A 14,530-nucleotide genomic window follows, 5' to 3' on the forward strand; every position below is an offset into this window, starting at 1 on the left:
GTGCATCCGAGAGCCTGTGCTACGCAAGCTTTTGTGCTTAAAAAGTATGAGATTTTTATTTTTCGAAAACAATGACCGATCGTTTCGCTAGATAAGACCCTTCTTCCTCGGGTGGGATCGTTTAGAGCCTTTGAAGCTGCATTTAAACTGCATTTTGGAAGTTGAAAATCGGGGGCACAATTGAAGTCCATTATATGAAGAAAAATCCTGAAATGTTTTCCTCAAAAACCATAATTTCTTTACGACTGAAGACAGAAAGACATGAACATCTTGGATGACAAGTGGGTGAGTAAATTATTTGTAAATTGTTGTTTTGGAAGTGGACTTCTCCTTTAAAGGGGTTATAAAAATACATTTTCCATCTTCTCTCATGCTAATCCGAAAACAATCGATGCTGAAATGTGCTGCATAAACTGCTAAGATCAGACTGAAATGATAAGGTACACTGTTAAAAACATTGGGATGCTTTGTAAAGCGATATTAAATAGAGAATATTACAGAGCAGGTACAGTATCTAGCATGCACTTATTGCTTTGACATTATTACTGGCTGTAAAATTGTAATCACAGCCCATGTAATTGGCCTCTTTGAAACACAAGATGTTCAGGTCATATGGAGTCTCCTTTCTCATAAGTGTGTGCTAATGAGTAAGGAGTCACAAAAGGAGTTGGGCCTTCCATCGAGAGGACGATGTGTGCGCTTGGTTTGGATTTGTGGGCATCGATCGAGCGGCATCGCCTCATGACTTTTGATATCTTGTGTTTCAGAGAGAAACCGCACGTCACATCATCAGTGGAATCAATAAAGGTTCAGTTCCTCGCAGTGGTGCCCCGACCGCCTCACCGATAGAAGAGGAGTGAGAAGTTAGACACGACACATTGAGTCACGCTGCTCATAAGAGAGGCATACGTTTGAGTCTGGCTCATGCTGTTGTTTCTTATCCCTATCATTTCCTGTTCTCTCTCCATTGTTTAATAAGTTAACGTGGAGAAAAGGCCAAGAGATAACAATAGTGTTGGAATTACAGCTGCATGATACATCAAAATTAATTTGTGATATGGCTTAGTGTGATTATCAAATCCCAAAGGTTGTGCTTTAAATAAATAAATATATGCACTGCGTGTTTTAGAGTGAATCATGGCACAGCTTGTGATTTAGTGTGTTCACAATAAATGCACACAAACTCATGTCTGCATCTGCTATAAAGTAGGTTACATATAACATGCATTTGGGAACGCAACCTCTGCCAAAATAAAAGTTTGAAAATGAAGAAACTGAGACCCCCTCCAAAAAACAATTAAAACATGCCATAAATATTAGTAATGTAATTTTACAATTTTACTATAAAATAAAATGATTAATATTATTATTGTATTTTTCTTAAATACAGTAAAATATTATTATTATTATTAGAATATTAGTACTGTAATTTTACAGTTGTAATGTAAAAAAAATGATTATTATATTATTCTGATAATTTATTTCTACTATAATGCAGTATTTCTTAAATATTTCTTATAATATTTCTTCTTTTGTTTTGTATTTAATAACAGTAAATATAATAAAATATCATATTTTTAAATAATTACTATTACTATTACTATTAATCATACTATTAATCGCATCCAAAATAATCCAAAATAAAAGTTTGCACACAAACTCATATAACATGCATTTGGGAATGCAACCGCTTCCAAAATAAAAGTTTAAAAATTAAGCAATTCTGACAAAAAGATTAAAAACAAGCCATAAATATTAGCATTGTAATTTTACAATTTTACTATAAAATAAATGATTAATATTATTATTGCATTTTTCTTAAATACAGTAAAATATTACAAAAAATGAAGAAATTAAGATAAAATAATAATGTGAAATAATAATATAAAATAAAATGATTATTATATTTTTCAAAATACTCAGATTTTTACAATTTATAATATTTCTTGTAATATTTTATATTTTGTTTTTTATTTAATAACAGTAAACATAATAAAATATAATATTTATTAAATAAATAAATTATCATTACTATTTTGCAGTCACACTGATATATAATACCGCTGTCAAGCGATTCATTGTGATTAATCACAAATAATCACGATTAATCGCATCCAAAATAATAGTTTGTTTTTACATAATATATATGTGTGTACTGTTTATTTATTATGTTTATATAAATACACACACATACATGTATATCTAAAAAAATGTGTTTATAATTATATTTATATATATTTTGTTACATAAATATTTTTTGTATAATATATAATTTAATAATTGCATATTAACAATTTATAATAATTATATGACAATTTTTTAAATATATATATCCATGTGCATTTATATATACATGAATATACACAGCACACACACATATATTAATATAAACACATCTTTTATTTTGGATGCGATTAATCGTGATTAATCCTTTGACAGCACTAATATATAATCATTTTATACAAAAAATAAAAGTGGATTCGCAAGAAAAAACACAAAGAGATTCTTCCCCAGTGCTATGAACAGTTAACGAAAATATGCCCGTACACATCTGGTTTGTGTAAAACATAATAACAGTGCTAGAGCCGTGGCCTAGTGGTTAGCAAACACATTCAGCCATGGAGGGTGACACGAGTTCAAGTCTAACTCGCATCATTTCCCTATTCTGTTTACAACACTTTTCCCATCGTTCCCTGTCTTTTTGTGACTCTTCTATGAATATAAGTGGCACAAGGGCCAAACAAATAACGATAATGACAGCACTAGAGAGCGAAACGGACAGAGAGGGAGAAGACGAAGAACAAAAAGACAAAGGCAGCGGCAGCGACAAACACAGCAAGACAGAGGAGAGAGACGAAGGATATGGACGGGGAGGGGAGAGGAGAGGTGGAGTGATGGAGAGAGGAAGATGAGAGCGTACAGTAGATGGAGACGTGGGGGAGGGGAACGAGACAAAGACCGAGAGGAGAGCTGCCGCTTGCGCTCATATCAAACACCCCCGGACGAAAAAATACAGATCTAACGCTTTAAAACCACAATCATTAGAGTTGCAGTAACGGTTATTGCAGTAATGTAGCCATAATAGTCTAAAATCCATCATAAGCTGTGCAGCTAATGCGAGCAACCAACTTAGACATACCAGAAACAACACCCTTGTGAAATAAAAGAACACTTTAGCTTTATTATGGAAGTAATATACTTAAGTGCCAACTGAATGCAATTTATTCAGATACTTATTTGCATGTTATTTGCAATTAAATTGAAATGTATTATAGTTTATATTAAATGCAAAAGCACAGTAAAAATGATTTTTGGAAGTTGTAAATAAAAAAATATTAATAATAATAATAATAATGTGTGTGTGTGTGTGTATATACAGTATGTTTAACAATGTAAAATATGTAACACTACAATAAGGTGTCTTTGGTTAACATTAGTTAATGTATTAACTAATATTAATGAACAATGAACAGCACATTTATTACACTATTTATTCATCTTTGTTCATGTTAGTTAATAAAACTACTGTCGTTCATTGTTTGTTCATGTTAGTTCACAGTGCATTAACTAATGTTAACGTGATTTTAATAATGCATTAGTAAATGCTGAAATTAACCTAAGATTAATAAATGCTATAAAAGTATTGTTCATTCTTAGTTCATGATAACTAATGTCGTTAACTAACGTTAACTAATGAACCTTATTGTAAAGTGTTACCAAAAAATACTTTTTCAAAATACTATACTTGCTGCTTCTTTTTAATTAATTGTGAATTTTACTAATATTTCTGAGTTAAAATTTCTTCAGCACCATTTAGGCTGTGCTTATTTTACTATAAATTAAAATGGTTAATATTATTATTGTATTTTTCTTAAATACAGTAAAATATTACAAAAATGAAGAAATTAAGATTGCCATACATATTAGTACTGTAACTTTACAGTTGTAATGTAAAATAAAATCATTATTATACTTTCCTAAATTGATTTTTTAAATTTATTTCTACTATAATATTTCTTATAATATTTTATATTATTATTTTTTTGTTTTGTATTTTTATTTAATAACAGTAAACTAAATATAATATTTATTAAATAATTAAATTGTTACAATTACTGTTTTGCAGTCATATTGATATATAATACTGCTGTCAAGCGATTATTGATTAATCGCAAATATGCTGAAATTAATATTAACTAACATTAATAAATGCTGTAAAAGTATTGTTCATTCTTAGTTCATGTTAACCAATGTAGTTAACTAATGTTAACTAATGAACCTTATTGTAAAGTGTTACCAAAAAATACTTTTTCAAAACACTACTTGCCGTTTCTTTGTAATTAATTGTGAAATTTACTAGTATACTAGTATACTAGTATATGTTAAAATTGTTTCAACACCATTTAGGCTGTGCTTAATCTGAAACACTTAGGTAGGACTTAAGTACATTTTAATATGTAATTACATTATCTATGTAATTTTTCTAATGTCTATGAAATATTTTTTAAATTAAATTTACTGCCTAATGTACTGACAAGCATTTGTGGTAAACTAAAAAGTACTTTAGAATTGATATATAAACTCATAATTGTGATATATAAAGTTACAATTACCTTTTTTATGTTGAATTGCAAAACAGAATTGCAAGATTTTAACAAAGAATTCTAAGGAAAAAAGTCACAATTAAAGCAGCTTTTTTATTTATTATTCCATGGTGAAATCAGGCACATGCACATGCATTAGTTTGTCAACACATCAAAATTAGTGTATTTCTTTGACACAAGCATGACAAACGGTTGTTCGAACATCATGAGTACTTACATACTTAAATGTGCTAAGAAACAGTCATTAAAGTGTAAACTTAAGTAGCCTTTTATTTCAGTAATATATTATCTGCAAGTAGGTTTTTAAAAATTGTACTTTTTTACGAATTGAAGTGAACAATTAATAACAAGCTGCAACCATGTTTAGTACAATTATTCTGCTGTCGCTTTAAGAGCTGCATGCATCTAATATACAGGCAAGTATCCATTTTCTCTCAGTTGTTTACTTTCACTTTAGACATAAGAAACTGTTTTTATATGTAAACCTTGTGTGTTTTGAGAGTATTTGCGCAATCCGACGCGATACATAACTTAGTTTAGTAATTATGCTCTATATATATATAAATATGACATTATTTCAATGTTTATTTTAGTATGACCTATTTTAGTACAGTATATTGAGACAGAGCCGCCAGAAGTGCAGCTGACAGAATAGCACGATCGTGGAGACATTTTTATCATCCACCAAAGTCCCTTTAAGGCAAGTCATTTCACTTGGTGGCCATCTTTGAAAGTACAGCTCCTATATCTTTGAATGGGGAAACAACAAATTCTCCAAATCTGTTCACCAAACTTACGATTAAATTTCATATTTAAAATCACCAATGAAATCTCACAAAGAACTGCCTCATAAATATTGTTCCAAATGATTCAAAAGCGTTAAAAAAAGCTTATTTTTTCATGCTAGATCAGCCAGTGCGCATGAGTAAATTATCAGGAAATTGTTATTCTGGAAGTGAATTAATCCTTTAAGTACATTTCTTTTTCAAAAGAGCAGCCATTACAGTCAAACATCAAGCATTTTACATGAATAATGACTGAAACAGTGCTAAATAAACTACACTGTTACATTCTAAAAATGTGTTGGTCATCCCATGCAAAACGTGTCACTAAATGTTGCTTTAAGTGTTTTTAGCACACTTCTATAAGGTATTTTGGGTGATTAAAAGGCTAGTTATGCAATGAAAATTAAGATTTAGTGTTAGTGTTCATTCAAATTCCTAACACTAAGTAGTATCACAGTGCTTGTCAGTAAGCTGACAAGTCAAAATGTTACATAAACACAGCACAACCCCTGAAACTGGTGTAAATAGCATGACAAATGCGATGCACCATTCAATTTCAATTCAAGTGGTGATACTAGCACAGTCTTTGTGTGAACTAATTAGGTTTTTCTCTGGCCTTGTGATTTTTTTTTTTCTTTCTTTTAATTTCTCCCTCAGCATGTGGTCTCCTGAAGAGACATATTCAGGACGAATTAGACTTTTATGTGAGGAAACTGTGCCATCCTTATTTAGTTCCCCGCATGCATTGCAGAGTCAGAGCGAGAACCGCTTTCTCTCACCACATGCTAGCATAACTAACAAATACAAAGAAAAACATTCTACAGCTTTCTACTGCGCTACAACAGCAAACAGAATAGTTAATAAAGAAAACCATGTCTTAATCCTACAATAAACAGAAAAAAATACCATAATACCGTCAAGAGAGAACAAAGCAAACACAAAAACACAACAATAGCTTTCCTTCACAGCTTTCACCGCATGAGATTCGCTAGGGATCGGAGCAGTGTTCGGCAGGATACTGAAGTGTGTTTCAGTGTATACTTCACACACTTCAGAGGTTCTGACACGCTTTAACATCCTTTAGAGGGTACGGCGAAATACATATCACACAGTCAGAGACAGACAAAAATTAGGGCAAGTAAATATTACACTTCCTTTTCCACACAGCCAAACCCGCTTTTGGTTTTTTAACCTTTACAAAAAGTACTGCAGCGTTACCATAGTACAGATGGTAATACTGTAGTACTCTGATATATACCCTGCTATGGTATTGTATGATTACCATGTTTACAAATATGGTACTCCAAGGAAATAAACCATTATACGTGTCCAAAAAAGGTATGATTGAATTGTGATGTAAGTGTCTTTACTGTCAATAATATTCTATGAAATGTGGTATTTATGTGGATTTTTTGTGGTATTAATGTCTTTTTGTGAGCGGTAGTGGATTTATTATCATAGTTTTTATTATTAAGATGACCCCAAACAAAATTAAGGCAATATTCATCCAATCTATAAATGCATCCATCTATTTTTTTTTATTAAAAATATATAAACAATACAATACACAGATATATAAATAAAAATGTTTCACATTTCTATATAAAATTGTAATATATGTATATATATATATATATGTATATATATATATATATATATATACATACATGTATAAACTATATATACATATGTTAACAATATAGGTTTTTCACATTTCTATATTAATATAAATTTTAATATTATTTCTATATATATATATAAATAAACAAAATATGTAATTATAATGTAACATTATAACTGTATTAAATGTAATTTTACCCTCTTTATTATATTTAAAATTTTATATAATAAAATGTATGTAAAAATTATATTAATATTATATGATATTACATATATATACATACATATATATATGAATTTTATAATAAATTATATACATTTTTCATTAAATTTTTCATATTAAATTTTAATATTATTTCTAGACAACAATACAGCAATACTATATATATATATATATATATATATATACATATAATGAAATATAATTTGACTATTTTATAAAATTTTCTATAATAAAAATCTAAAATCTATAAAAATTAAATGTAACCATATATGTCAATTTTACAGGTGAAACTTTATGAAATTTTATATATTTTTTAAATTGAACTATATATATATATATATATATATATATCTAATTATAATTTTATAATAGTATAAAATTGTATATAATAAAATAATTTTAAAATTATAACAATACAACAATACTAGAGAGAGAGAGAGAGAGAAATATAGATATATATTTAAATACAATATTATTTTATAATTTTATTAATTATTCTATTAAAAAATCTTAAAAATTAAACGTAACTATATATTTCATTTTTACAGATGAAATATTAATATAAAAATGTATATAATAAAATAACTTTATATTTTTAAATAATTTTATATATATATATAAATTGTAAAAAAATATTTTATTATATACATTTTTATATTAAGATTTCATCTGTAAAAATAACATATATAGTTACATTTAATTTTTAAGATTTTGTAACATTTTCTATAATAAAAACCTACAATCTGAAACTTAGGTCTTCATTAAATGAAATTTTAAAAAAATTTCCTGACCTCTGCAAGTCCAGACTCTAAGCCATAACATTTTCCTCTCAAATGTCTTCATAAATGATTTATTGAAACAAAATGATAATAAATGTACTCAGCATGCTTCAAAATCAGTCTAGACCAGCGCAGCACCAAAACAGCTTCAAATCTCAATTTGGAAAATGAAGCATTGAATTTCCTTGCGACGCTCCCCGAGTCCCTATTGTACAGTAAATGTGTCCAGTTCCTTACAGGAAGCCACCGCTGAGCATTTATATTCAAATCCAACAAACTGGTGGGGCTTAACTGCTCCTGTGGCTAAAATTAAACTGTCAGATGGAGACAGCAATCTAAACTCGCCGGGCTGCAGCTTCTCAGACTCTGTGACATGAAAGTGAAGAGGTTTCGCATCCCCACACAGAATAGAGAAATCAATTGATAGTCCAGAAACAGAGCTCAATCAGATTGGAAATCCTGCACGACCAAACCACCAAATGACCAAAAAGCTTCACCATGTCCAAAGCTTCACATTAAGTACAGGAAAAAGCTAAGAAACAAAGCAAATGGTAGATTGGGTGAATCCTTAGACCTCAAACATGCTTAGGGTTTGGTTTTTTATGCCTTTCTGATTAGATTAGACTCTGGGATTCCTCTAATGTGCAGACAAAGTGGTTCAATATCACAAGCTGCCTTGTATACAGCATCTACAGACTAGATTTCAACATTTTCTTTTGAAAAAGTATGTGGTGTTAACCTAAAAAAAAGTTGCTGCTACGCGAATGCCATGTGTTCCTGGCAATAAAACCAATCTGATCACTTAAGAAAAAGCAATAGCGGGGTTTAACATTTAATGCTATTTTCAGTATGAGGAATAGTTATAGCGATGCATGCCCTGTGAACTCTGTCCTATGCAGATTACAGCTGTCATCCATTAAAACAGGTGTCAAGTGGAGATGCACACTAAGGACATCACTGTCAGTCCAAGTCATTCGCACCTTGTCAAAGTACATTCATATAAAAGAACTGACATGCTAAAGCGGCATCCAAATAATGGACTTTTAAGACTAGATTTAAGCCATTTTACTTCCATATTGTGACACAGGATATTTAACAATAAAAAAAGCACAGTAGGACTTTACTAATTGGGAAATTTTGACTTGCTGATGTTTAAAGTCAAAGTATAAACTGTATCAGCCTATTAAACGACGTTATGCATTTCAGCTGAAATTTAAAGAATATTTAAAGACTTTATTTGCAAAAACAGATAACTATGATTTTTTACATTTTCAAAAAATCATGTTTTTAATGTGTTTCATTGTGTTAGTTAGCTGTATTTTTTTGTTATTTTCACTTCATCAAAATAACCCAACTGCAGTTTGATTGAGATTAACATGTTTTTGCAGATGAACTCTTCATTTGTTGCATAAGAAAATGTAGTGTTATTTCAGTATTATTGAGCTCTTTACTTGTATTTATTTTAGATATTCTTATATTCTAAAGTTTTAGAATTTCTAATGTTTTTGTCATTTTTATGCATTTTTAAAATTGCTTATAAAGTCTTTATTTGATGTATTTTATAGTCATTTTAGTTATTTTAGTACATAAAATGTGACATTCCTATGCAACTAGCTGAAATAAAATCAGTTTAACTTTTTTATATTTTATTTTATTTCAGTTATTGTTTATTTAATTTTGAGCAACAAAATGATTTTTATGGTTTTGTTATGGAGTTAACTATAATAACCCTAATGAGAAAAACTTTTGTTATTATTAAAATTAGGCTGAAATAAAACAAAATATTAAAAACACAAATTTAAAAAAACTATGAACATTAGAAATGTTTTTTACAAAAATTTTAATGAAAAAAAAGCACATAGCAAAACTAAATGAATAAAAAATTAATGCTAATTAAAAAATTATATATAAAATATAAAATAAAATCGTCTTTTTGGAGAGAATTGAATTTTGTTTGTATCACTGAATCACTATTTTCTTGTTTATCACTGTATGTATATATATAATATAGAAATGCAAAAAATGCATTATATATAATGGATTTTTTACATTTATATATGAAATTTTACAATTTTTTTAAATTGTTTTTTTATTGTTTTATATATTGAGTACTAACAATAATTAGATAAACATTAATAATTACTTCTGAAACAATCTGAAACATAGATCTTCAATAAATGAGCTCTTCATTAAAACTCCTGAGCTCTGCTCTACCAGACACTAAGCCATAACATTTTCCTTTCAAATATCTTTATAAACAATTTATTGAAACAAAAAGGCGATAAAGGTACCCAGCATGCATCACAAAGATTTTTATATATAAAATCTGAATAGAAAATTGTCTTTTTAGAGCTGCTTTACAGCAGAATTGAATCTAATTTGCATCACTGAATCACTATTGTATTGTTTATCACTGTAAAGCTGCTTTAAAACAATGTATAAAGCACTATATAAATAAAAGTTAAAAAAAATGTATTCAATAATACTGCAATAACACATGCATGAAAATACTACAGTGCAATACTTAAATATTATAAAATATATTAATTTTTCCTTTTCCAAAGACACTAGTACTCAAAATAAGCTTTAAGGCAACAATCCAGTACCGACAGCAGCCTACTCACTGCATGACTTGCTTGGTAGTGAGTTGAAAAACAACAAGACTGATATAAAAACACAAGACTACTACAGTATTATCATCATCACCAACTGCAATCACCATGATCATTTCCCTCAACAGCAGCTCCACCCGGTTCTTAGTCATTAACCTGCTCCAGCACAGGAACAGACGCTTCTTTACGGCTGGCCAAAACTAGTACTACAAATAGCATCTTTACTGCTGGTAATTGTTCCCACAACTCAACCAAACTGCCCAATCCACACACAAACCACTGCTGCTGTGATGACTGAAGATATTTAGCCTTTAAAGACAGGAGATATAATCTATATACAGTAATATAGTCTAATCTGATATCAGAGTATTAAAAGATTAATATCTGAAAACAGAATGAGCAGTTAACTGGATCATCATGATCATATTATCTCATTTTGATATGATGCTGACATTGAAACCTCTTTTCCCATCATTTTCAATACATAACATCAATCTTTACCTAAATCTCAGTTTATTTGTCTATGCACTATGCACAAGCACAAATCTTATGATTGCAATTTACCAATTAGGTTATGAAGCTAAATAATGTGTGCAACCTGATTATTATGTACAACCAAATTGTTTTGTCAATAATTAATCAAGGTAGAATGATATTGTGCTTAAATTGTGTAATATACCCTTAACAATCAGTGTGCATTAGATGCATGCAGCTATTACGTGCAGTCATACTAAAGCCACCTGCTGTAAGTCACTCTGATGAATGAAACAAAGAAACGGAGGGTTAAAACGCTTCTGGCATGGCTATTTTTGGCACTGAAAACTAAAAGATCTAGGCTTAATTTATAATGCATTTGTCTTTTTAATATATCATCATTAGTCTGTCATGCATGATGACTTTCAAGTCTTTAAATGGCAACAGTGACAAGCTGCATATCAAAACATTTGTGCAAATTATCCACTTTGTTTACATAATAGCCTTGTATACATAGGAAAATCGACCTCTTGTCAAGCAATTTGCGTCATAAAGAAATGCTCTATCTTTAAATATATTGTGGCAGACATCAGATCTCTATTCAGCAAGTAACCTATTGCCACAACAAAGCTGAATCCAACAGCTCTGGCTCGCTACTCAAAAGCATCCCTGCCTTTTCCATCAATTATGGAGGAACCTATATTTGGAACACACACGAAAACAGTAGCTGCACATCAAAACAAAAGCGTTACGTGGCTATAAATGCAGCCTCTATATATAACAGAATCAGGGGTTCTTACGGAAAATGGTTATGCTAGCTAATCTACATTTTAACTGAAGGTCTTTGTCCTGTGTTTGCTCAGTGAGATGCACGTCTCTTGAACAGGATCAGTTCTGGCATCTAACATTGCATTAAGCATAAAGGCTTTAACGTGTTACCCTCAACTAAGACAAAAGATATATGGGGGATAATAAGGGAATGCATGTGGAGTGAGTGGCGCAATGAAATTATCCAATTACTGGCAACCTGATAATGGCTTCAGTGTGCTGTATTTCCAGGAAGAGCTAACATAAAACACTTAATGTCTGTCTGGGGCTGAATATAAGGCAAAATGGAGCTGAGAGAAATATAAGAATGCTTTCATGTGTGATGCATTGCTGCACTACCTGTATCGCAAATGCATTTAAAAGATCACAAATAATATACATCAAAACTGGTACTATTTTCAAACATGGTGGATGCATTGGTTTGAGTGCATTGTTATTACTCCAAATGTGGTTTTACCTGTAACGTCACAAATAAAAATATATAAAAAACAATGTTACTTTTTTTTTTAGATAACATGTGCATGGTTTGGTTGCATTGTTATTGTTATATTTTTACATTACCTATAATGCCACAAAAATAACAGATGATGATAAATAATAAAATAAAATTACTGTCTCTTATATTAAGATATTACCACTAGGTGTGTATGGTTTAAGTGCATTGTTATTGTTTTACGTGTAGTGTCAGGCTTATTCAAAATGCTCGTAATTTGCACTAGTTTTCAAATATCAAGTATACTTATATAATGGTGATTATTAGATATTATTTAACATGTTTTTAAAATAAACGTATATACAAAAATTGCATTGCTATTTTGTTATTTTGACTTATATGCATCCCTTATGCATTTACTATGTTTGACCCACATCAGCTAATAAACTCATTTGACTATAATTAATCTTAATAGTCATCTGCCAGCCAAAGGCTGTGCGCTGTAACGCATCCGTACGGTGATGCTCAATGGAACAGGTCGCTTGTACGCGCAGCCAGCGGAGGTGAGGATGGTGGACATGTCATATCTCTTCACGTACCTCAACAATGAAGGTCCTCTCTTCTCCACAAACAGACACGACCCAGAAGAGAATGTGGAAATAGCATGTTTTCCAACAGAACCCCGGGAGTCCCGTCTTTCTCCCCCTGGCTCCCACCCCCGCCATGACTGTCCCCAAATTCCCCCCACTGTCCGCCGTTGATTTCCAGGCTTGTTTCTTGTGTTTGGTCTTTATTATTTCAGAAAAACAATGAGCGTCCTATATCCTGACGGTGCTGTGAGCGATTCTTCTCGGTCGAGCGTTAAATTCGCAAAGCCATTTTGTGTTGCGTGTTCTCAAGGTGCTGCGTTGAAATGATGCTGCGCCGCTGATGCGCTCAAGCGAATGCAGCACCGTCAGCGCCACAGACCCACGCGGAAGTTCGATTCACTGAGAGTCGGTTCCTTTGAATCGTTCTTTTAAACGAATCGTTTATAAAACAACTATTTGGATCTATCATCCAAAAACGATTTAAAACGATAACGAAATGTAACGATTTCGGTTACAACTGCTCTTACGATTGTTTTAGTAGTTCTGAGGGATTTTCAGAGAGAAAAAAAATATATATATTTTTGCATTAACGCCCCTTTTTTAATAAAACTAATATAATATAAAACAGTTATATTCTATAACACAATGTGAGAAATAAATCTAAATTTACGAACAAGTGTTTACTCAGACGTTTTACAAAACTACCTTGTGTGGCGATGTATGTTTTGATTCACCAAAAAGATCCGGAGAGTCACTCGTTCGGGAATCGAACTACATTGCACTTCATGTTTTTTATTCAATTTTAGAAGGTGGAGCTTGTGTTGGTGTTGTTGTTGCTTAATGCTAATCTTGACTGTTTTGTGTCACTCAAGCTTCTTCAAGCTTTTTCCTTAAAAATACAGATTTGTTTTTATTTTTTACTTTTACTCACCTTTTGCACAATTTCATGTAAATTTCATTTCACTTCAGTTATGTAAAATCCACTATTCACCTTATTTTTCCTGTAACAGTGGGCACAGCCATTTGTATATTTTATGGGTCTGGCTTCCAGTCTCATCTGCGTCCAGGGGTCACTGGGGTGCAGTGTTGCCAAGTCCGAGGTTTTCACACAGAATTAGGCTACTTTAACACTGTTTCCACAGGTTGTTTTTCATGTCCGCGGGTTGAAGCGACCCCAAAAACGTGATATTTATCCCCTGCAATGCAAATTTTACCAGGGAAACCCTAGCAAAAAACGTATATTTTACCCCGCCAAACGTGGGACCCCCTCAATAAGTGATTGGACTAGTCTTGGTCTAGATTTGAATAGCAATTGGGTGGGTTTTGTTGTGAAAACCTGGCAACCCTGCTGGGGCGGTACCTTTTCAAAAGGTACTAAAATGTACCATTTGTACACTGTAAGTACTAAAATGTACTTTTAATGTACTGATATGCACTTTTAGGTGTAAATAAGGTACAAATGTGTACCTTTTTTAAACGTACCACCCCAGTGATAGCTTTTGTACCTTTTTTCTGAGAGTACCTGTATAGGAAATGTGGTGGTGTTGTAGCCTATTTCATTTATTCATTTGATGAAAAAACA

The 14,530-nt window shown here is 31.0% G+C and overlaps 1 protein-coding gene across 1 annotated transcript in view; it reads right to left on the reverse strand.

Moving 5' to 3' along the window:
• Positions 1–13,284, reverse strand: part of mmp24 (matrix metallopeptidase 24) — a 45,113-nt gene extending 31,829 nt beyond the window's left edge. Inside the window, exon 1 of the mRNA XM_051113561.1 lies at positions 12,958–13,284. Within this exon, the coding sequence (XP_050969518.1) occupies positions 12,958–13,083 (126 nt within the window). The 5' untranslated portion in view covers positions 13,084–13,284. The remainder of the gene's footprint in view (positions 1–12,957) is intronic.
• Between the last annotated feature and the right edge of the window lie 1,246 nt (positions 13,285–14,530).

Source organism: Labeo rohita, chromosome 6 (genome assembly GCF_022985175.1).
Source record: "Labeo rohita strain BAU-BD-2019 chromosome 6, IGBB_LRoh.1.0, whole genome shotgun sequence".
Lineage (NCBI taxonomy): Eukaryota > Metazoa > Chordata > Actinopteri > Cypriniformes > Cyprinidae > Labeo > Labeo rohita.